This window comes from Thermobia domestica, chromosome 4, assembly GCF_964235325.1.
Source record: "Thermobia domestica chromosome 4, izTheDome1.hap1.1, whole genome shotgun sequence".
Classification (NCBI taxonomy): domain Eukaryota; kingdom Metazoa; phylum Arthropoda; class Insecta; order Zygentoma; family Lepismatidae; genus Thermobia; species Thermobia domestica.
In genome coordinates this window covers 218,791,791-218,816,976 of record NC_137457.1, presented here as the reverse complement: position 1 = coordinate 218,816,976, position 25,186 = coordinate 218,791,791, and the positions used below count along the sequence as shown (strand labels likewise).

General features: G+C 37.1%; 1 protein-coding gene across 2 annotated transcripts in view; it reads left to right on the top strand.

The window, feature by feature from the left end:
• The window catches only part of Syn2 (Syntrophin-like 2), a 1,212,019-nt gene that overhangs the window by 26,989 nt on the left and 1,159,844 nt on the right, over positions 1–25,186 (top strand). For both annotated transcript variants that reach the window (XM_081755484.1, XM_081755486.1), the window contains exon 2: positions 17,230–17,353. In XM_081755484.1, the coding sequence (XP_081611610.1) occupies positions 17,285–17,353 (69 nt within the window). In that variant the 5' untranslated portion in view covers positions 17,230–17,284. The remainder of the gene's footprint in view (positions 1–17,229; positions 17,354–25,186) is intronic.

Below are 25,186 nucleotides of genomic sequence, written 5' to 3'. Positions count from 1 at the left end.
TGGTGGAATGAGAAAGTGGAAGGAAAAGGAAATGCTTTGAGAAAAGTCACGGACATAATGTTGTCCACCACAAGCTTACTTGAACGGAATAAAACCAGAGACCGCATGCACCAAAGGTAAGCGCTCTACCAGTGAACCATCGCGCCCCATAAATTAAATAAGAAAGATAAGTAGTAGGCATTTTATAATTGAATATTGTATGTAAGAAACTTATCGTCCATAAAGATTCTTTCTCTTCAAGCTTTTGTAATTGATGTTGCAAATTGTCCGATGCTTTGCAATGCGGGTCAAAGGAATAAATGCATTTTTTCGGGATAGTATCGTCTGGCCCTTGCTGCTATTGGTGGTATAAAAGTAGTGTTGAGTTGATTTTTAGTTTCTTGTTCCTTTTGTTATGTGAATATAGACTAGACCAAAATTTTTTACTGGTGTTCATTTCAGGATCACTCGGTAGCATGTTTTTAGTGGAGAAATGTTACGTGAATATAGATTACACCAAGTCACAAATATTTTGACAAAGATATACATTTTTATTACACAAATAGTTTCTGCTTTTCCTTTTACTGCAAATGTTTGTTTCTAATAGTGATTTTTATTCTTATTGTATCCGTGAATACACATTCAAGACTTTTTTTTAAAAAAATAAGTTGTTTAATAAGGCACTGAAAAGTGTTGGATTTTGTAACACTCTAACACTTAAAAACATAATACTGAGTGATCCTGAAATGGACACCAATAATTAATTTTGGTCTAGTCTATATTCACGTAACACTTTCAACAGCGAAGCTATATGAAACGTGGGCTTACTAATTAACGTGGAATAAAAATATAAAAAAGTCTAGTGGCTAGCGCGAGTGTTTTTGGTTCTTGTAGTCTCGGGTTCGATTCCCGGTAAGGGGCGATTCAGGTTAAATTTTCAGGGGAGTTTATGGGGAAAACGTTAAAAAATATAATTGCAAAAGTCTGATGCCAGTGTTTTGTAAGCTATTGACAAAATAATAGAAAGACAGGAAAGAAATTCTCTTGAGAACTGAAAGTGAACAATGTTTTCGCATTTATGCTTAATTTGCTACTAGCGTGACACATTAAATTGAATATAATATAAATATTAGACACAAAATTCGCTACTTCACGGTTGATAACATGGTAAATGCTAGGTATTGTTAAACATTAAACGTAACACCTCAATTTTATATCAATAAATAACTTAAATAAATAAAGAACAAGACAGAACAATATTATTAACCTATATTTGCATAGTATATAAATTAAAAACACGTTGTTTATCATAACGAAAAATGGCTGAACCGTTTGAAATGAATTTTATTAACATAGTTAACACCTACCTCGGACTGGGTTGTTGTTACGCCATTTTTATTGAAATGCGTATCCAAACAGAAGAGAGGGGGTTAAAATGTATGCCAAAAATAGAATCTCTCACGTTTGTGAGATGAAATATGATACATAAATTCCTTATTTAAAACGAGTGTGCACGTGTCCGACCGTGTTTAGAAATTTCGGTACTAAATGGAGAAGAGGGGCAATTTGTATCGTTTTTGCTCAATATTTAAGAATGATGGCATCGAGATTGTGTCTTGTCTTCACAGCAAAACGGATGAAGCACTTGAAATTATCTTTTAAATATACGGTATTTAGCATTTGGTCCAGTCGGATTCATTAACACATATGTCGTAAGAGGAACAGATGGATATAAACACCTTATTTTAAAATATGTGAGCCCATCTTCCGTTGTCCTTAAAAATCCACTTTTGAGGGGGAAATGGGGCAAGTTCCAAATAAGGCGGTCAATATGTAAAAGTGACGTCGTGTTTGTCTGTCCGATCATCACGGGAAATCAAATCAGCCGTTTGAAATAAATATTTGAATACATTTAGTACTTGGAAGAAAATGGTTAGCTGACGTTCACTAGAAACTTGACAAAACTTCGATACAAATTAGAAGATAGTCAGCTATGCCTAAATCTAATATTGTAGGTGGAAGTGAAAACGACGAACGAAGTAACAGCGGATTAAAATTTAGCATTAGAAGTAATTGAAAAACAGAATGTGATGCGCGAAAACGAGAAAAAAAGGAAAAACGTAACGTTGACGACGACAACACACTGGATGGTGCTTATTGAAAGACCCATAAACGCTATTCATTAGCTCATTCTTCACGGTTTGGATTGCAAGAAATAAAACTATTTCTTCGTGCTAATACGCCTCTCAAAACGAAATGTTATATTTCTGCAAAATTTGTTTTTCTCACATGACTGGATATTTTTTTAAAAAAATCTATTGTGCTGAAGAAAACAAAACCATATGACAAGCGGTATTTGATCTGAAGACCCCATGATCTTTACTCCATGTTGTTACTCATTACATCAGCGAGACGTTGTTTGCAATGACACTGATACATTGAGTGGTTTGTTCGAGAAAGTTGCTTGTCTCGATTTTGTTTACTCTTTAGGTTTTTCGTAGAATACATGAAAAAGAATACATACATTTTTCGCTTAGCTATCCAGTTTTAACTGATCAGAAAACAGCAATCTACTGGTGAAATGATATGGGGTAATGTGTAGCATTTTGTTTTTACGCCATCGATAGCAGCAAGGGGCACATGAATTACATAAAAAGGGAGTGTGTTGTTATGAACTACTAATATCTTTTTCAAAAAATCTACGTGTTACTTCGTAGCTCAGGGGATAAGTGAAAGGTTACAATACACAAGTTCGCACGATCGAGTCTTGTCCACTGCTATTATGTTTTTTTTCATTTTCATTGTTTAACGGTGAAAGTGACGTAGATACATTTTCATTGGCATTAAAAAAAAAAAGGAAGGGAATACGTAGCCCTGAAAAGGGCTGTTTATATATAAGTGTTTAATAGGAGGTCCAATGACCTTCTACATCGATGACTGCCTGGAGCCTTCTGGGCATGCTTTCGGTAAGTCTGCGGAGAAAGCGTTCACTACGGGAGACTTCCTCCCAGCTGTTTTCAACGATTTCCCATAATTGATTTTTTGTGGATGGAGGCGGGTTAGGCCAGTTCTCCTTCATCACCCTTTTGACCTCTGCCCATACTGTCTCAATTATATTCATATCGGCTCCACGCGGTGGCCAATCTAGGACCTCTAAATCAGCCTGCTGCGAGAGCCAATTCTGAACTAATTGACACATATGAACCGGAGACCTGTCGTGCTGAAACTGGATTACTCCATCGGGGTAGATAAAACGCACAGATGGCAACATAACATCCCGAAGGATATGTAAATATTGCTCACCTGTAAGACGCCCCTCTACCCTATGGAGTACTCCAAGACACTGTGATGTCATGAAACCCCAAGCAGATACAGATACGCGTCCACAGTGACGTTTGTGGAAAACGTATCTGGGATCATGCCTGGAGCCTCTCGGACGATACACGACTACTGGGCCATTATTTGAGGAAGAAAATGTGCATTCGTCTGTGAAGACAACATGTCTCCAATCACGGTTCACATTTTCTTCCGCAAACTGAAGCCGTCGTCTTATATGCTCTTCCGAGAGGAATTCTTTCACCGCAGCACGACGGGCGTGAAGATTAGCTTCCCTAAGACGCCGTACAGCAGTATCTCGAGAGCCTGGAAAAAAATGATGCGTGCCGAAGTTGTCTGGCGGTCATGTTGGGATTAAGTCGCCCAGTAGCAACAAGCTGGGCATCCTGCTCAGGTGTTGTCACACGACGCCTACCACTACCTCGGCGCCGCATAGTTTCTCCAGTCTCTCGAAAACGCTTTATCCACTTCTGTGCTGTTCTTGGTAAAACTCCACACCTTTCAGCGGCTTGTGCAGCGCAATAGCCTTCTTGCACTAAAGCAAGAACACGCTCTTTTCTATTCTCAGCCATTTCTGACTTCTACCCTTTTCACGAGTTGCACGTTGAATGAGCACTCCTTTTAGTTGAAGCTATTAAACGACATGCGCAGTTGGTTACTCCAAGAGCTAGTAAGATCGTAGTTTTTATTTGCTAAGAGGCAGAAAACACGTTATTTCGATATATGTTGTTTGACTACAAGGGAGCACTTCACAACTGATTACTGAGTGATAAGATCTGTGGTATTCTGTTCAACTTTCCTTTAGGCAATTTTAAACGTAATAGACGATATTTGTCTGACCTTGTCAGTGCCTGAGGCAGAAGACAAAATCAATGAAAATGTTTTCAACATAACATTTTCGATTTATGTTTATCTCCTATCCGTTTTTGCTACGATTGCCTTCTTTAGAAATATCAGCTCTCTTTTTTTTTGGCCCCTATAAGGAAATGTTATTGCGGTTTTCCAACGTTCAATATTTTTGGCAAAATTAACACTTTCAAATAAAGCTAAACAAGCATATGTTTCACAGACAAAACAATATGTAAAGTTCTGCTTTCCAGTTAGGCAACATTCCTTAAAAAATTGCAACTATAGTTTGCATCTCAAGTAATAGGGTAAATGTGCCAGTAGTCGACCATTTAAGGAGATTTTCAACTTTGTTAAAGTATAAAAAAATCATTTTTTACTAATAACTTTTACTGCATATGTCATTAGAAAGAACAGTGTTTAAATTTTACGTTTGTGTAGCTCGCATAGGAAATCTTTTATACATAATTACACAGGAAAAAGAAAATACCAGAAACCCTGAAAAAAACAGTAGTCGGCCTATGAAAACCAAAGGTCAGCCATTACTTTAACCAGTACTCAGCCACACTATAGAATTGACTTTTTTAATGGAATTTTAGAGACCAATTCCTCAGTAGCAAATTAAGGGACAAATATATTGCACTCAGAGTTCCTACAAAGAAAAACTACGTGGAAAACAGGCCCGCAACTAGAGGGAGGTAGGGGGCCTGGCCCTCCTAAACGTTTCGTGGCCCCTCCAGACCTCAACACAAAAAACACAATTTAGATATGTGTAAGAGATTTTTAATGACTTGCCCCCCCTAACATATCTATGCCCCCCAAACCTCTGTGGCTAGAAGCAGGCCTGGTGGAAAATATATTGCGATACAGGAAAAAGGACTTCTTGTATGATATTTACCATAAACTAAGAAAAATGTGCCTCGGCCTAGACTAGCCTATTTAAAACTAATATATAGGCCTATTTATATTTACATTTATATTTACATTGATATTTATATTTAGCTATGACATTAACCCTTTAATATGAAGTTCATTAAGCACATTCAGGACACATAAGCACTTGTTTAGCAGGTTCCTCGAACGATAATACACTGAGGCACGTGCATTTTAAGTGGTACCAGTGATCACAAAAGTGACACCCAATATATTTAAGTGTATCGTTCTCAATATCACTTATGTATTCTTCTTCAGGCCTTAGACGGCATTTCAACAACTTCTTGCGTCTTGTCTTTTTAACTACTAGTGCTACTTGGCTTGACAGTCCTTTTCTTTTTGTTTGACTTAAAATTTTTCCTTTCTTTTGTATTCTCTCCCTTTTTCATTTTAGACATTCCTCTTCTAGTTTTCTTTTATTTTCATTCTTTACCATCTGATAATTTCTCCATGCTTGGGAGGATACTGCACTTTGAACTTTTTCTCTGGGCACATGTTTGGTAGTTTTGTTTTTGATTGGAGCTAGCCAGAAAAGATGCTAATCAAAGCCAGATGATATGGAAGTATTTTACGAAGGTTTTCTTTGAATTTCTTCTGAGATCATATGGAGTTATTTCTGGCTCTACTGACTGCAGAAACAGAAGCAGACCTTTCACCTTGCGTCGCTTCAGTACAAGATGCCATAACGGATATGTTGTTTTCCTGGTTTGAGTCAGACGTAACGTCTATTTCTGATATCGAAGATATATTTGTAGGCTCTAGACGGCCAATTGCTAAAATTTGGTATGTTCCAGGACTAAGATATCGAGCATTTCACTAGCAAGTATCCACTGATAGCAGATCGATCCTCTTCGGACAGAACAATAGCCTTATATGTGTTCATTAGTGTAGAATAAGAAGACTCTTTGGATAGAGTATCCTCAACGCACCTGATTGCAAAAACATCTGACACTGAGTCTATTCCAGTAGATGTCTTTGGACTGGTTGAAAGAAACGCTAAATCACGCGTTCTTAAACTGTTAGACATATTTTCCTCACGCTCATAGTGAGTTAGAATGTAAATATTTATGATTATTCTGTATTGTTTCGGCAATCAGGCAACTCTAGGAACAGAGCAGATAAGAACAGATAATAATAATAATAATAATAATAATAATAATAATAATAATAATAATAAATAATAATAATAATAATAATAATAATAATAATAATAATAATAATAATAATAGTTGAAGAGCAATTGCAGCCTTGGAATTAAAAACGTGCAGAAACGCGACATTGTGCGGAGTAATTTAAAAAAAATAAATCAATTAGATATGGATAACCCTTACTTCCTCATAGCTACCTTAGATTAAAAGACTAAGCTATGATCAGGGTCAAGGGCGTCGATCCTGCTAGGGCCGGGGGGTCCGGGCCCCCAAAGCTTATGTAGGGCGTATGCTTAGGGTAAAATAAATACTCATTACCTGTCCTTTTTAAATTTTAGAGAAATAATTCAGACCAGCCATAAATCCTTAACCTTTTTTCCCTCAGTTCTAGAAAAATACAAGAATTGAAATGGTTACAATACCAGACTGATATTAAAGTACGGGACAAAAATAAACGACCAACATCGTCATAAGTTTTAATGGCATTTTCGATCGTTTAATTTTGTCCCGTACTTTATAACTGTATTATACTTGTATGATGCAATTAGTGACATCATAACAGTTACTTTTTCATTAAATCGTTAGAAAAGTCTTCTACGTATTAGTTAAGTGTCTTAGTTGTATGTCATGTGTCATTTAAATTGAATGAATGATAAGTGGATGACTACTGGAGTATATGTATCCAGTAGTCGTCCGTTGAAAGTCATGGGGGGCTGACCATTGGAAATTGAAGTGAAGAGTCATTTCCAGTAGTCAGCCCCTAATGACTGACTACCGGAAAACGTTATCAAAAATGCAACTTGTAGTCAGCCCCCCTTATTTCTACGCAATATCTTGGTTTGTATCATAAACCACGAATTTTTGATAAGCTACGATACATTCATGCATAGAAGAAAGCAATAACTCGTACTATTTTGCAATAATATAATTTTAACTTAACTTTGAAGTAAAGCTTCTTCCTTATTTTTTTATTAACAAAATGCGCACTTTGCTCACTAGCATCAGCAGACCTCAAATGATAATTTTTCTTTTCTGCCACGAGGAGTCACACCAGGCCAGAACAAATGAGGTTGAATACTGGAGCTCTGATTTAAGTTGTAGTTGATTATTTGTTTGATAACAAGCTACTGTATGTTTATTTAATATGCTTTTTACTGAAAAATGGCTGACTACTGGAGACGGCTGACTTTAGGCACACTTACCCTCCTAACTAACTAACTAATTCTATGGCCTATGGAACCCGGAGGTTCAATGCCGCATTCACAAAAGCTCTCCACTGACTTCTATCCTTAGCTAACTGGATCCAGTTTCTACTTTGTATTCCTATTTCTGCGAGATCCATCTTAATATTGTCCTCCCATCTGCGCCTAGGTCTTCCTAATTATAAGCTCAAGTAATATGTAACATAATAATAACAATAATAATAATAATAATATCTTAGTATCAAACTTTAAGCGATTTTTATATGATGCATATATTCATGAAAATAGTCACTACTTGTTATGTACTCATTTGGTGTTCCCCTAGGGTTACTAGGAATTGAAATCAGGATCTCTGACTGTGCCGTCCAGTATGCTAACTGTATGACCACAGAGCACGGATCTGACAAAAAAAACATTTTCATAACGTTTTGCTACCCCTCCTTTTCCCGTATCGATTAAAGTGCCATCCGTGAAGGAATTGTTTTCAATTCTGGGTGAAATCAGTCACTTTTTTCTGGAGAATCGAAATGTCCAATAAGAAATGGGGGTCCCACTTTAAAATTTTAAAGTTACCCCTACCGCCAAAGGAATGGGGATAGCGGATTTTGTTTGGTATAATTGAACTATACATATAAAGCAGAAACATATATTCTCATTTTGGGCGTGTGTTTTTAATTTGATATTAACTTAGAAATCTATTTGAACTTTGGTAGTGCTAGCATTTCCATAGCGTCATCTTCGTATACAAACAGATGATGAATAAAAGTGACAGAGGTTTGAAAGCTGACAGTTTATCTGATTTTGTTTTTATAACCAATTCAAATGTTAAAAATGTAACGTTGTATTTAGAAAAAATAAAATATCCTTATATTGAAAGAAAACCGGACTGGGAACCGAACCGTCAATCATTACTGTAATTTCAAGCGCCTCGCTAAACCCACTTATTTTCTTCTTAATTTACGTCGCGAAAGGCGGCTCCGAAGTTCACTTACCAAAGTCTACTTTCCCCTTATCAGTACTTTCTGTATATTTCCTACTCGGTTATACACGTTTTACAGTAACCTTGAATGATAGGGACACAAACACAGACACGTCGAGAAAATTTAAAATTCCAAAAGTTCTCCCACCGGTAATCAAACCCGATACCCTGTACACCACAGACACACATGCTAGCCACTAGACCACACAGCCAAGTTATAAAGCCAGCGCGTTTTAATAATTCTACTGGAAATGCACGAGATATGCACTTGTAATACATTGAGTGATTTATTCGAGAGAGGCAAAGCACTTTACTTTGAATTCATTTCTTGGTTTCGTTTCTACTGTTTATTCTTTGTATTTTTCGTACACTACTTGAAAAAGCAAATAAATTTTTCGCTACGGTGTCCAGAAATACTATTTTAACTGATCATAAAACAGAAATCTTTCGGTGAAATAATATGGGGTAATGTGTGCTATTCTAGTTTCATACCGAGTTCCTTCGTAGCTAAGCGGTTAGCATACGCACCTTTGACGTAAGAGACCCGGTTCGATTCCCGGTGTGAGCTCATGTGGTTCGGATTTCACGCTAATCAGTAGGTAAACGTCTCATATAGCCTCGATGCTGAAAGGGATGTTAAAATCAACTCAACATTATTTTATACCATCAATTGAAGCAAAAGGTAGACGATACTATCCTGTTAAAAACATGCATTTATTTCTTTGGCACATATTACAAAGCATCGGACTATTTGCGACACTTCAAGAAAAAGATGCTTTATGAATATTAAGTCGCTTCAAGAGTTCAAATCGCTTTGTAAAAATCCAGATTATGAATTGCAATAACTTTTTACGTTGAAATTAAAATTACAGCATATATTGTTTTCTATCTCTCTCACATACTTTCTCTCTCTCTCTTTCTTTCTCTATATATACACACCTGTATATTACAATAGGTATCAGAACATGAATAATTTTCATTTTGGACGTGTGATTTAAGGTTGGTATTCAAATCAGAAAGTTGTTCCCATTATAAAAATGTTAACGTTCCTCATTTTAGCGTCTTCGTATATAAATGATGACAGGGTGAACAAATGTAACAGGCTTTGAAACGTGATAGTTCATCTGATTTTTTTTTCAAGCACTTCAAAGCAGAACTTTATATTTAAAGAAATGTTTCCATATGTTGAAAAAAATCAAAACTGCCGGGAGGCAGATTCGAACTGCCGCCCTACGATGTTAGACTTTCAAGAACACTACTAAACACGCTTGACCACCGAGACAATTCATGAAAGAATATGCTGTAATAATGCTCATATATCGCTCCAAGCGCACGTTCACACCTGAAGTTTTAAATAGTAATTTTCTCCCTATATCAGTAATTTCAACTGAAGATATTGACTGATTTTGCATATTGGAACTGTGCATGAAGTGTGAATTGCATATTAAACGCAGAAATACGTAGTTGACTCTTCAGTTCATGTTTCTGTTCAATAGCTTCACATGTTAGTGAGTGTTTCCTAATACCTGTGTCATTTTCCCTCTTTTTTCCCACGGGATATTCTTCGTGTAATTATTTGACACACTAAGGTTTCATAAGATTAAAGGTTTTTTGCTTATAATTTTCTTATTTTGTTTTATTTTTTCTCTAAAATAATAAATAATTATGCATTATTACACTGCTTTGTTAAGGAAAGCACAAAGAAGCGATAATATAGTCAGAAAAGCGAGTTATTAATGAAAATGTGGAAGTTACAGTATATGCGAACTTTTTTTTGCGGATGAGGATACAGCGATTACATCTGGTGTGTGAGGTTCTTGATTCGATCCCGTGCCAAGTAAGTTTGTGGTGAACAATATCGTGTCCGTGGGTTTTCTCAGGGTACTCCCGTTTCCTCCTACTTTTTTAATTCTACAAATTCTTCTCTCCCTTAACCAAAAAGGCATAATGGATTTCTGGGTCGTTAAAGTGAAGGATTTCATTTCATTTCATTTGTGACTTCCAAAAGGTGACTACTCCAGCTCTAGTTTTTTGGGAGCAGGGAAGAACAATGTTTTCGGACAAGCTTTTTTTTCTTTCTTTAAGGATAACGAAATAGGAGTTTTAAATTATTCGAACTACATTACAATGAAATCTTTCTGGAGGAAGGTGTAGCTACTGCTCAACACCTTTGCCCTCGTCTGACGTCGATACTGCTTCCAAACTATACAAATTTAATATTCTGAAACCGATAGTAGAGCAATAGATCTATAACTTCCAATTTCAATAGAAGAATAAGGTCAGAGATAGAACCTTTTCTTCAGATGCTGGGGGGAAGGAAGCACGGTGGCTAAGTGGTAAAAAGCTTACCTCTGGTGTATAGGGTCCCTGGTTCGATCCGCAGCCCAGTAATTTTGTATTCGACAACATCGTGTCCGTGGGTTTTCTCAGGGCACTCTCGTTTGTTCCTACTTTCTCATTCCACCAATTCTATCATTGTTTACTTGCTTTAATCATCGTATCCCTTAGCATCAAGACCATGAACGTGGGACGTTAAATTGAAAGATGTCATTTCATTTCAGACGCTTTATCCGTATCAAAAACTATTTCTCACTCTCTTACAAATTCTATAGGAACCAATACTAAAACAGGTTGTTGTACTAGTTTTAACTACCTCTGGTTTCAATAGAATAATAAGAGTTTAGATTAAATCTACTCTTTTTAGTTTTGAATCCATATTAAAAACCGTTTGTCGCCTCCTATTTCCTTTCCTTCAGTGGGAACCAACGTTGAAACCGGAAGTAATAATAGATTTCTACCACTTCTGTGCAATAGAGAAATAAAATAAGAGATGAAACATATTCTTGAGGTACTGAATCCATTAAAAAAATAGCGCTTGTCACTATCTTTTACTGTTAACCGTAGTTTTTTTTGCCACTTCCGGTTTGAATAGAGGGACAAATATCGAAATAGAATTTCGTGGGAAGGCGATACCGTTTTTGTCCTATGAATACTAGCATTGAAACCGAAACTAGTACATTTTTACCACTTCAGTTTTAGAGAGAGGAGGTTGAAGCAAGGGCGCCGATCCTGGGAGGGGGGCTAGGCCCCCAAAGCTTATCTGGGTCCCCCACATTGTATTTATGAATATACAATATTTGGCACAATTTTAATTCAGTTTATCTTAAAATCCTCATTTGTGCCTTCTGCAACCAAACACACATCTGAATGCCCCCCAAAGTTACAGAAAAATCGGCGCCCTTGGGGTAAACACGGAATTTTCTTTTCGGGATGCTGAATCAATAATAAAAAAAAATGATTCTTGCTATCTGCTACAGTTTGTGCTAGACCCGGGTTCGATTCCCGGCAGGAGCTCATGTGGTTCGGATTCCACGTTAATCAGTAGGGCCTGCGTCTCATATAGACTCTCGTGGGGGCGCGGTGGCTCAGTGGTAGAGCGTTCACCTCCGGTGCTTGGGGTCCCTGGTTCGATCCCAGCTCGCGCCGTGTGGACTTTGTGATGGACAAACATCGTGCTCGTGGGTTTTCTCGGGGATCTCCCGTTTCCTCCCACTTTCTTCATTCCACCATTTCATTCATTTCTCATCATCACCGTCTCCTTTAGCCTACCCGGCATAACCATGGGACATAAAACTGAAATATTTCATTTCATTTCATATAGAATCTCTGCTAAAAGCGACGTTAAACTCAAAATTAACTCAACTACTGTTTATGCTCTGATACCTGTCGGTAAATAGACAGGCGGACATGACTGTTCTATAAGACTTCACGTACTTATGTAGTTTGGAAGTCTAAAACACTAACTACTAAAACTAATACTCAAACACAAAATGCTAAAACAGCTTCGTGGTGGCTCCAGGGGCGCACCCATGTGAAGGACCCACCGGGTCCGAAACCCCTCCCTGAAGACTTGGTAACTCGACATATCTTTGTACACTTCCTTAATAAAATTATACTCTTGTAGCAGATAAATGATTTATATAGCCTAATGATTTCAATCTTACACTTCATTTGTACTCTTTCTTTCCTTATATATATAAAAAGAAACAATCTAGTTCTTTTATTTTTTCTAAGAATATAGATAGCAGTACTTAACAATTACTTATCGTCTTTTTGGGTGTAGAAGAACATCGGTTCAATACTAAATAGACGTAGTATCTTGTAGTATTGGAGCCCCCACACTTTGGACGCTTCCCAAGAAAAAAAAACTGAGTGCACGCGTGGGGGGGAAGAAGTTCAGCGATCCACACTAATGCTTCGTGGAGCCTCCAAAAAGTTGAAATTTTAATGGATTATTATTATTATTATTATTATTATTATTATTATTATTATTATTATTATTATTATTGTTATTAGTAATAATAATAATAATAATAATAATAAATGTTCAAACTAGTCAACATTATTATTTAAAAAATAATTTAATGTTATTTATTCATTTAACCAAAATTGATAACATATCTACTACATTTAATATACACTTCGGTGCGTATGGTCCAAGGTTAGAGTCCCGTGGGATCACAGTACCCTTGTGTTTACCATCATATTGAAGACTGCATTCACTAAAATGCGGTAGAGATCTATAAGCCAGAAATAATAGTCCCTGAGAACCGATGTCCTAACCAAGCATTAGAACTACTAACTTGAAGCGCTTCACCTGGCCAGCCATAGATCCCCATGAGCAGTAGAGTCAGAGCATAGTTTTTATTATTTATGAAATTCCCGTTTCTTCGCGAAGTATTTAGTATTTCAGTTTGGTCGCTCAGATATACGGTCACTTATGTAAGTCTAAATAATACTATGTAGTTGTATTATTAGCAAGAATATATTATTATAAATAACAGATATGATTTTAATACAAATACTTGATAGACAACAAAAAGCCGTGCTACTTCAGTGGTTGAGCGCTCACCTCAGGTGCGTAGAATCCCTGGCTGGATCCTAGCTCGCGCCAAATTCTGCTTGCGGTACACAAACAATTGTGTGTGGGTTTTCTCGGGGTCTTCCCGCCTCCTTCCACTATCTTAATCCACCATTATTATCTATCTCATCATGACCGTCTTCCTTAGTTTTATTGAATATTCGTAGGACGTTAAACCTTAGAAAATGAAAGCACAAATACAACAATACGATTGATTTGCTTATTTAAATTTAGTGTCCCTTTTCAGCAGCGAAGCTATGAGATGTGGACTTACAGTTTAAGGTGGAATCCGAACCACGGTAATCGTTCAAATTTTTGTAAGGCGCTTCCTCCGGGAATCGAACCCGGGGCCCCGTGCACCGAAGATGGTGCGCGAATGCTAGCCAGTAGACCAGCGGAGAGAGCCACAATAATACGAGTAATGAATGATTGTGTTACTGTATTTATAGACCTAAAATATAGTTTGCAATAATGTATCTTACCTTAGAGAAAAAAATTAAGATTAAACTTCACTTTCTTTCCGTGTGTAACGAGAGTTGAACATGTGATGGTCAGAAGAAGTCCACGTATGAGCAGCAGTAACAGCATCCCATAATTTTAAAGGAGATCCACCGAGTTTAATTGTTAATAAAGATTGAAAAGTACTCGCCAACATACGGGTTCTTTCGAAACTTTTAATATAAACAACACTGACTCCACGTTCACAGGCAGCAGTTGATAATGGCACAGAACGAACTTTCCGCGTTAAGTCTTTAAGAACTTGAAAATCATTTACCGACTTAGAACTTGACTTGTACTCTTTCCATTCTGACACTGTAGAACCCCCGTTTGGTCTAGTGACTAGCACGCTTGACTTCGATTCGTGGTCCCTGGTTCGATTCCCGGTGGTGTACAATTGAACGACCAAACTGGACGGATTCAATTATAATCAGTAGGTCCACGTCTCCTTTAGCCTAGCAGGCATAATCGTGGGACGTTAAACTAAATCAAACCAAGCCATTCTAACACTGCAGTATCAGGATTTAATCCAAACAATTGAGCTTCTTTATATTCGCCTACGTTACCGTATAAACGATCTTACTCATGTTATTACTAACACTGAAAAGCACTTTAGGACATCATTAGAAGGAAACCTTCTTTCCACTTCTTCTACTAAACCCTGGATTACCTGTCCCCTTATTTGATAAAACTCACTATCATCACTCCCTGTATCAGACGCTTGTCTGCAGTGCACTAATACAAAGACTGGTAGACATCATCTTTCATATGCATTTCTCTCAGAGCTTGGATTAAAGATTCAATTCTTGCACTATTTCATTGTACGAAACTGATTCCTTTTGCATCGTTTTACTAATATTAGACAGAATGGACGCAATATCCAGAAGAAAACCGAGCAATAGAATGTTCTTTTTCTCCAACAGATTTTTTTTTTTTTTTTATGTAAATACCACTCAGTTTAAAACTCTCTCTGTTGAAATGGTCAGCATTTTCATACTCCAAAAGTAGGAATTGCATTATACAAGAAAAATATGTAAAGACTGCAAATAATACATGCTCCTCATTTGAAATCCAACTTATGTGAAACAATCTTTTGATTTTTAGCAGTCCTGCGGCATCTGTGATTGTCGCGATACTTTTAAGTTTTGCAGCTGTATGAAGTTCGCCTAACAAATATTCAAAGTTGTGAACAGCATTCACAACATCAAAAACTCTTTCAGATACAAGATCCATTCGATGTGCCATGTAGTGTACGCTAATTAGACACTGGTCGACATTTCTTCTAATTTGGGCAGCAACACCTTGTTTCTCCCAGTAAATACTACATCCCCGTCCGAACTAAATCTAACAAGCTTTTCTTTAAGATTAAAAATATGCCATCTTCGGAAAATGCTTGAATAATTTTCTCTTCAACGAATTTTGCATCGGCATTTTCTACAGGCACTAATTTATAAAAACAACAACAATGGTTATTTTCTTCGTCCACATATGTTACATGGACGTGCAAGTGCTTATCCGCAAACCTGTTTGTAGATTCGTCAACTGTTTAAGAAATTTTACCAATTTTGCACGCAACTGGTACGCTAGAGAATAAAGGTCTCCATCTCGTCACAAAGAAACAGCCGACAAAGTTAAACACCTGATACCTTTACAACTAAACTACAGTACGTTTTTGAAAAACAGGCATGCATTCAAATTTATTGTTTGTTTGAAAATTTTCATTATAGACCTACTTATATTTTCATATTAAAGTGTCCCCCCTTACATATTTTGGTGGGGGGGAAACGCAAGTATAAAATTTTTGGTGGGGGGAAATCCCTCCCGTCCCCCCGAGATTTCGCACCCTGGTGTACATGTTTTCGGTGCAGGGGAAGCTTGTATAGGATTAATATGTGATGATTGCGTAGGTATGTAAAATTGTTTGGGTATATTCATTAGCACCCACATATTGGTATTATGTGTAGTATGCTTTGGGTTGTTATCGTTTTCGGTTATTAACCCATTTTGAGAGCACTTTGTCGCAGATAGTTCTTTAGAATATTTAGATATTGCTCGTTTGGTTCATTATTTGGTCTACGAAGCACAAATATGCAGCACAGCAGCACTTATTACCTCCTTAACAAGCGCAGATATATAATTTCAGCTTATTTTGTTCAGTAAATAGTTGTAAACACAGTTTATTCTTTAATTGTACGAATAATTTTCCGAGTCACTGTACATGCGAAATATTATTGTTAATCGGGGGACATGGTGGCTCGGTGATAGTCGCGCCCCTCTGGTGCGAGGTCTGTCTGGTTTTATCCCAGGCTAAGGAAGTTTGTGGTGAACATTTTATTTTATTTTATTTTATTTATCCTCCATTGTGTACAAACGGAAATGATTTTCCGATAGTACATGGGATTCATCATGCTTAATTTAAATAGTACATATATTAAACACATTTGTTAAACATAATTCATACATTTATACATTATAGTAGTTTGAATAGGAGTATATTACAGCATATCTTATATATAAATGGATTATATTCATCTGTTGTATAGAAGCAATGCCATAATAGGTAGTCCTATAATTTTCTTTTGAATGCAACATTAGACTTGATTTCCTTTAATTTGTTTGGTAACTTATTGTATAGCATAATGTCAACATACTTTACTCCCTTTTCATACATTGCTGTTCTATGGTTTGGTTGATGTAGATTTGTCGTTTACCTTGTGCTGTAACTATGCACGTCACTGTTTGTTGTATATTCATTTATATTGGCCTTTGGTGTGGGAGACCCGGGTTCGATTCCCGGCGGGAGCTCATGTGGTTCGGATTCCACGTTAATTAGTAGGTCCACGTCTCATATAGAACGGGACGTTAAACTCAAAATCAACTCAACTCATTTATATTGGATCTTACAAATTCTGTTAAGCGATACATACTCAAACGTGGTAAAGGAAATATAGATAGTTCTTTAAATACAGCGTAGGTTGGTTTTGTCGGTGTTCCACCGTTTCCTCTGATATTCCCATTCCACCAATTATTTCATTTCAAAATCATTCACTGTCATTAATTTATTCATCCATCTTCTTTAGCGTAAAGGGCATAAGCATTGGTGTAAAACTAGAAATTGCATTGCATTAATTTTTGTTTCCTGTAAAAAAAAAAAAAAAAAAAAAAAAAAGCACATTTGTATGTATACATAGAACTTGATGTAGGTATACTGGTGATGATGCGATGTGTGAAGGTCTTTTCGGAATTCTTATGTGGAAATGTGATATGCAGTAGTATTCATTGATATGCTAAAAACTAGGTTACATATTATTTATCCTGATATGATAGTGTAAGAGAAATTATAACGGAGAATGACACAATAAACTAACACACTTTCCTCTACCGCAGAACTAACCACAACGATGGTGTTGTGACAGAGTACAACGTTTTCCTTCTTCTCCTTATGTATATCAAACGAGCATCGCACACTATGGCCACTCCTGTGGAACAAACGATTGAAAACAACCAGAAGGTAAGTAGCTCTTTTTATGATATTTGCTCTGTTAATTTTTAAATAAGAGAAAGTGTCAATAAAAAACTTCAATAATATTATCTTTTTTCTTAAGACGCTTTTGTTTCTTTTACAAATGTTATCAAGATTAGGAATGCGCACGAGACAAGATTTGTGGCTGTTTCGTCTCGAAAATGTGCTGTAAAAGTGATGTGTTGACTCGAAAAATGTATATTTTTCTATTGGAAGAGCCGTGTCTCGACTCGAATTTTGTCAGGAAAATCCTGTCTCTACTCGTCTCGTGCGCATCCCTAATTAAAATGTTGCACAAGCGCACTACTAGCAGCAGCGTAACGATAACTATGCGGGCTCATCTGGAAAAATAAGTTTGAGACCCCCTAAAAATATAATAAAAACTTAGAGGTACTAAAGATGAGGTACTAAATGACTTACCATTAATTTTGGCATTTTGTACACACGGAAAAGAAAATATTTGACAGTTGGCAAATTTCTTTTTGCCAATAACTCGGGAGCAAACGAATTAATTTAGACCTTTTTGTTGTTATCTTTAGAATAGTTATAAGTTGATAACTTGCCAAACCCAGTACTCTAATAGGTTAATTTGTTGTGGAGTTATTAGGAAAAGATATTTTGTCAATTGAAGAATACTTTTCTTTCGTGACTGTACCAGACGAAAATGCAGGTTAATGCTCCATTCATTATTACTATGTTATTACCTATGAGAGTTACTCAGTTATACAAAAGGGGGTGTGGTGGCTCAGTGGTAGAGCGCTTACCTACGATGGTTGGGGTTCCTCCGATGCAAGCTCGCGCCGTGTGGACTTTGTGGTGGACAAACACCATGCTCGTGGGTTTTCTCGGGGTTCTACCGTTTCCTCCCACTTTCTTCATTCCACCATTTCATTCATATCTCATCATCACCGTCTCCTTTAGTCTAGCTGGCATAACCGGGGGACGTAACGCTCAAAAATTTCATTTCATTTTCTTCCCTTCACTCATTACTATCAGTCCGTAAATGCACACAATTTCTGATGGATATCATCTGCATTCTGTCCTTTGGCGTCAGAAATCATTTGTGATAGATCTCACTTCACATTTGGCGGGATTTTGTATTACAGTGGTCATTTCACCTTACTGCTACTCGCACAAACGCATTCCACTCGAATGAGGGCCACGGTGGCTCAGTGGTAGAGCGTTCACCTCTGGTGCATGGGGTCCTGGATTCAAACCCTGCTCTCACCAATTGAACTTTGTGGTGGACAAACACCGTGTGCGTGGGTTTCTTCGGGGTTCTCCCGTTTCCTCCCACTTTCTCCACCATTTCATTCATTTCTTATCTTCACCGTCTCTTTTAGCCTAACCTGCATAATCGTGGGACGTAACTGAAAGATTTCATTTTCATTTTTTCCACTCGAATGAGCCTGTCTTTGTTGCAAGCACAGAATACTAGGGAATGCTCAACTTAATCAGTGTTGCCAATCCGACGTAAAGAATTATCGGCTTTTTTGACATGCACCTCGTAGCTAGCGATTTAGTATTGAAGTTTAAAATGGTCGCGGTGGCTCAGTGGTAGAGCATTCACCTTTGGTGCTAGGAGTCTCGGGTTCAAACCCTGCTCCCGCCAAGTGAACTTTGTGATGGACAAAGACCGTGTGCGTGGGTTTTCTCCTTGTTCTCCTGTTTCCTCCCACTTTCTTTCCACCATTTCATTCATTACTTATCATCACCGTCTCCTTTAGCCTAATCGGCATAACCGTGGGGCGTAAAACTCAAAAATTTCATTTCATTTCATTGAAGTTTAAAACAGAATTATGTGTACAAATTTATCATTTGCGAATAATCCTTATTATAATAAAAGAACGTCTCAGTCTGTGTATAACGCTTCTAATATTTCAGAGTCCACCTAATACCTGCGCTGCGTTGGTAGCACCAATAGATGGCGCTAACATGCAGGCAATTTGCATATTTAGTGCAACTTAAAAACTGCATTGCTTCATTTTAATTATTTCAAAATAGGGCACAGCTGTCCCGGGTTCGATTCCCAGTAGCAACACTCGGTCGAAAGGGTGTAAGAGCTTTTCAGGCTTGCCATTCTGAGTGGGTTTTCCCTTGTTTTTCTCATTCACACCAGGCAAATGTCGAGATGGTACCTAACACAGATCCCAGACCACTTCCTTCCTTCCTTCCCACTTTCTTTCTTCTCTCCTTCCTTTGTTAGTGTGCTCGCTGAGGAACGTCATCCCCCATATTTGACAGACTTAAAACCATAGATGCCGGTTATGCCCAGAAATATATATAAATACTTAAATCAACAAATGAGTTTTGTTTCAGAATGTGAAACTGAAGTAAGCTTCGAAACTATGTGAATTCAATACTTAAAATTGAAGTACATCTACCTAGGTATAACTACTGGTTGCAATAGAAAAATAAGATCAATAGATAGATTCTGTTCCTCGGACGCTGAATCCATATTGAAAAGCCATTACTCGCTGTCTCTCATTGTTTTTGCTCTATGGGAGCTAACATTTAAACCGGAAGTGGTTTACATAACAGGAAATAATAAAAATATTATCCTTCGTTATTTATTTATTTCATTGATTTCTTTACTTTTAAATATTTTGCATAAATCTTTTCCTCTTCGTTCGAAAAACGTGCACGTCCATTAGTCCACAAATAGAATTACTTTTGTTATGTAATCAATGTTTAAGCTGGAGTAGCTTCTTTAAGAAACAAATATTCCACCAAAGATCATAGATAGTTTTACAATGTTTTTATTAGGTTACTTTTTAGTAGTTCATTTGTTTGTTAATGTCAAATCTTCCAATTTGAATTTACTGCACTTCAATACTAAACTAGATTTTTTTTTACACATCTGTTAATGCAGTGACAGTATAATATTTTAAAATAATTTTCACTCCAGGTTATCTTTGTATTGTAAAATTGATTTAGTAGTTACAATGATTTTTTAAAAATTGAACGTCCTATGATTGTGCCCTTTATGCTAAAATAGATGGAACATTTTTCTTAGACTGCATATATGCGTAGGCAACGACAGTTAATTAAGCATTACTTCAATAGATGGCAGTGTGGTTCAGTGCTAGCTTGAGACCTTTATGTGGCGCTTTTAATGGCGGAATTATGAACTATTGCCTTCCATAGGTCTGGTTTAGAGGTTAGCGCCCCCTTCAGCACTGAAACTGTATGAGTCACGGACCTACAGTTTAAGACAGAATCCGAACCATCGTACTGCATTCAAATTTTAAGACCGAGATCGAACTTAGGATAGCGGAGAGGGCTTTCACACTTTTTTTTTCCTGTTCGAACCCAGTGTTTCTACACACCAAACCTTGATGATGTCAAAACATCTAAATTTTAACAGAGGCCAATAGTGTCAGCATGACTATCACTTTAGCGTGGTATTTCAACACAAAGGGTGTGATGTTGCAGATAACACAGGCTTGGTGCTACTGATTTGACACAAGAGAGTGGTAAGCAGTATGAAAATAACACTGCGGCGGTGTTACAGAACTAGGTGAATGGACGAAGGAACGTGCAAAAAAGAAACAACGCCACGGCGATCTTTATATACACATTATACATATATACCATGTATTGGCACTTCAATACTTGGTATATATAATTGTAACATCCCAGCTAGCATGGTCAGCGCAAGCCATTGAGATGCTAATGTTACCAGTATTACTCGACAGTGGTAAGCAATACCTTTCATTTGATAAAAACTATGATTTAGCAAAGGTATCAGAGATGTCTCAAAATCCTGTGTATCAATAATTTTACACTTTAAGTGTGTACATTGTCTTCTGACGATATAAAAAATATCTCGTAACTGACATTAAGAATTTGTAGCCTGTTAGTTTTTATCTTTTACTATGAGCAAAGCTTTACGGTGTATATTCGACATTTATACCAAGTAAGAAACAATATTTCTTGTAATGTTTCGTGCGAATAATATTGTGAGCGTATGAATTTTCTGACAAAATTTTGAGTAGAAATGTTCATATCTTCAGTGTATTCCTTCATCACTGATTATATTTTCTTCCTAACCACTTATAAATAATTTATACCACATGTGGGAGACCCGGATTTGATTCCCTACGGGAGCTCATATGGTTCGGATCCCACGTTAAGCTGTAGGTCCACGTCTCATATAGCCTCGCTGCTAAAAGGGACGCTAAACCAAAATCAAATAAAAAATATATCACACTTTATTATCTCCCATAAGGATCTTGTCCGCTTAATAAGAAAATAAATCTACTTTAAAACTATTAGGTGGTCAACTGTATGTAATACAGCGCCAAAGGGTTGTTATCAAAGTGACTCCTAATAATATCAGGTGGTTGGTTTAACGACTACCATTTTAACATTTTACTCCAAAGTGCGTGGGCGTTGAAGTAGCACCAGACATATATGTAGACTATATTTAACACAACTCGGGTGACACAAAGCCATTCTGTGAGCACAGCTGTTTTTACCGTTTGCGTACTATGGTTAGATAATATTGGGTTGGGTAGGTCTTATATATTAAAAAAAAAAATAAATAAATAACTCGTATAAGTTGTAAAATGTTCTTAGAAAATAAAATTTGTAAGGTTACATGTTGAAGTCAAATAATATTTTCAGGTTCAAGGAGTTAGGAGTAATGAATTGATCGCAAGATATTGAATAAGGACTAGGGGCACGGTGGCTCAATGGTAGAGCGCTTTTCTATGATGTATGGGGTCCCTGGTTCAATCCCCGACCAAGTCAGTTTGTGGTGGACAGCATCATACTCCCGTTTCCTCCTACATCTTCATTTCACAAATTCTTCTATAATCATTCACTTGCCATAATCATCATTTTCCTTAGCCTCAAGGGCATAATCATGGGACGGTAAACTGAAAGATTTCAGTTTCATTTGAATAAATGATAATCGTAGAAATGTCACAAAAATGCATTTATAAAATGCATTAAAAAGCAGAAAATATTTTTTTTTATTTCATAGGGTAAAATGAAGAAGTGCCAGTAACTGTAAGACTAAAAAAATCGGGCGTCTGCTTCCATAATATATATATCTAACAACTTCTTATTCTTTAGCTTTACGTCCGAGGTTTATGCTCAGGACACGAGGGAGATTATGGTAATGAGTAAAATGGTGGGATGAAGAAAGTGGGCGGAAACAAAAGAATTACGAAAGAGCTCTCTCTCTCTCTCTCTCTCTCTCTCTCTCTGTCACACACTCTTTGGCGCGATCTGGAATCGAACCAGGGATCTCACACACCAAAAGTAAGCGTTTTCCCACTGATCGAACCACCGTCCTCGATAACATTTTCAGTTTTCATCTTAGAAAGAGCGCCCGATGTCTTTAGAGTTATTTCCATATCTTCATTTTAATCTTTTAAAAGATACCTCAACCTTTATTAAATTAATAAACCTGGATTAATATTAATACTGGATTAACACTGAATTACATCACCAAAAATTTCTTTTTATTGGATTTTATGAAAACATTGTTTTAAAAATTTCTTTTTAACCTTATATTTATATCTAAGATGTCTTATTGATTTAAGATAATTCAGATAAATGCTGAAAATGTAGTACAAAAGTTCTCTGACAATATTGGAAAATGCAGTATCCGAGAGAACTACATTCGCGTTGGTGGATTGAGTTTGTGAACATGATGTTTTCGCCCTTGATCTCAAGTGGTTCATTCTATCTTCTGTCTGTTGAATTGAAACAGTGCTTCCTTTGAGTACTTGGTTACTTTTTAATTGGACTGTGTACTGGATCTCTGGCAAGTTGCCGTATACATGCGTCTTCTTGATTGTTATCAAGATTAATGGTGGAAAATTGAGAGTGGTTTAAGTGTCTGGGAAACCAGGATTATGTTATAGGTCATTTATAGTATTATTGCACGAATTGTATATTTTGTGTCAGATTAATGTGGTCTCTGCTCATTAAGTGCCTATTTGTATGACCAACGGTAATATCAAGTTTGTAGTTACCCGCGTGTTATGGATGCATTGTTCATCTTTTACAAAATATATTGATTTTGATTGTCAACGGGAAATAGATCTATTTTATTTATTTATTTTTTGTGTATAGTCCTACTCTAGGAGAGTCAAATTGAAACTCGATATACAGACTTTCTAATAAAAGCATTCTCCTACGTTTTAGGAAAATTCCTCTTTTATGGGGAGAGGGGGGGGGGCAATAGAGTATCTCTCGAGCCTCAAATCTTACAACAAACATTATCTTGTGTGTGCGGAAAAGCAGTTCTTACGGGCAAAAGCCTCCACCCAAAAGTTTGAAAGTCAATGCCAAGGGTCAGGTAGAAGTAAGTAAGCTGAAGCGAATGAAGTACTACTGTCATTCATTATTCTTTTTCCTACGGGGCGATGTATGTACAGGGGCGTAGCTAAGCTGGGGCAAGCAGTCCGTCCTCCAACTGACCTCAAGAAGATTAAATTAATCTTCATTGTAAGCCCTAGGACTACCAATATCAGAATACCTAGAGGCAGCGGAAGTGAGTAATGACACGCAAATCTCTTTCAGAGTACAATAATTAAAATGTTCTGGGCCTAGGTGTGTATGCTTCACTACAAATCATATATTTGCTTCTTTTTCCTCTCATCTCTCTGTACACATATAATTCGCTGTCTTCTTCCTCTTCTCGTTTTTGCTCTCGCTGTCACAATTATCCCGCTAGGACTCGTGCCCCTCAATCCGTTTTTCTGCACAAAATGAACATATATTCACTTACTTTATGCATACTGTGTCTTTACGCAGTTTCATACCAATCTCGCATATTCTTTAGGCACCTTCATTATCAATTTTGACATTTCATGCTCTTTCATAAAATGGTTTGGAAGGTGGTCTGCCTCACCCAACCGTTTTGTCAAGAAAAATATGAAACACGTAATTCCCCATTTTACGTCTCCAATAGGGGCTGTGAACAATTTCATTCGCTTCGGTTACTTCCTGTAGGTCCTACTCTTATCGACTTTCAGATTTTTGGACGGGAGCCAGGGGCGGATCAAGGGAGGGGCAATCGCCCCCCAGAAGAGGAAACTTATTTTATATATAAATAAAACCCATCCCAGAGTTCGGAGCTCTTAAAAGTAGTTCTAAGTAGCAGTATTACAACCCCTCCCCCGAGAAGTCCGTTCTGGATCCGCTCCATTCTTTCCGAAAATGTCGCCTCTAGAAGTGTGGAAAGAGGGTGTTTTCAAAATCTTAATTTCCCATTTCGTACTCATAAATTGGTCAAAGCGAGGACACGTTTCAATTGTTTGATATGAATTTTTTTTTTTTTTTTTAAATCGTAGCTGTCGACCTATGTTGGGTTTCAACAGGTTGGGTTTAAGTTTAGCGTATCCTTCAGCAGTGAGGCTATGAGACGTGAACTTAGTCTACAGTGAGGAACTGGGCGAATCCACCATCAAATATCTTACCTGTACCTCCCAGTTGTTCAGACTGGAACTCTCCATTACACTGTGAAACCAACACGTTTAACTAATGATAGGAGGGCGGACATAGAGTGCTATCCAACAATCTTGGCTAGCACTATAATTCAAAGAGATAGAAACTTCGTTTATTAATCACGACAGGATAAACCAAGCTCCTCATTATACTAAATTTGAAGTGTGAATGCGCAAGGCAGCGTTCAGAATCATTTACAGGCAGACTGTATTGCTGTTCAGACCTAATCATTGCTTTGTATAGCGCGAATATTCTATCTTCGGAAGCAAGAGAGCTACTGAAGATCGATTAGGACATCGTCGGATTAAACGAAATAAGAAGAAAAGATGATGAACTTCCTCCTATCCTATTAGA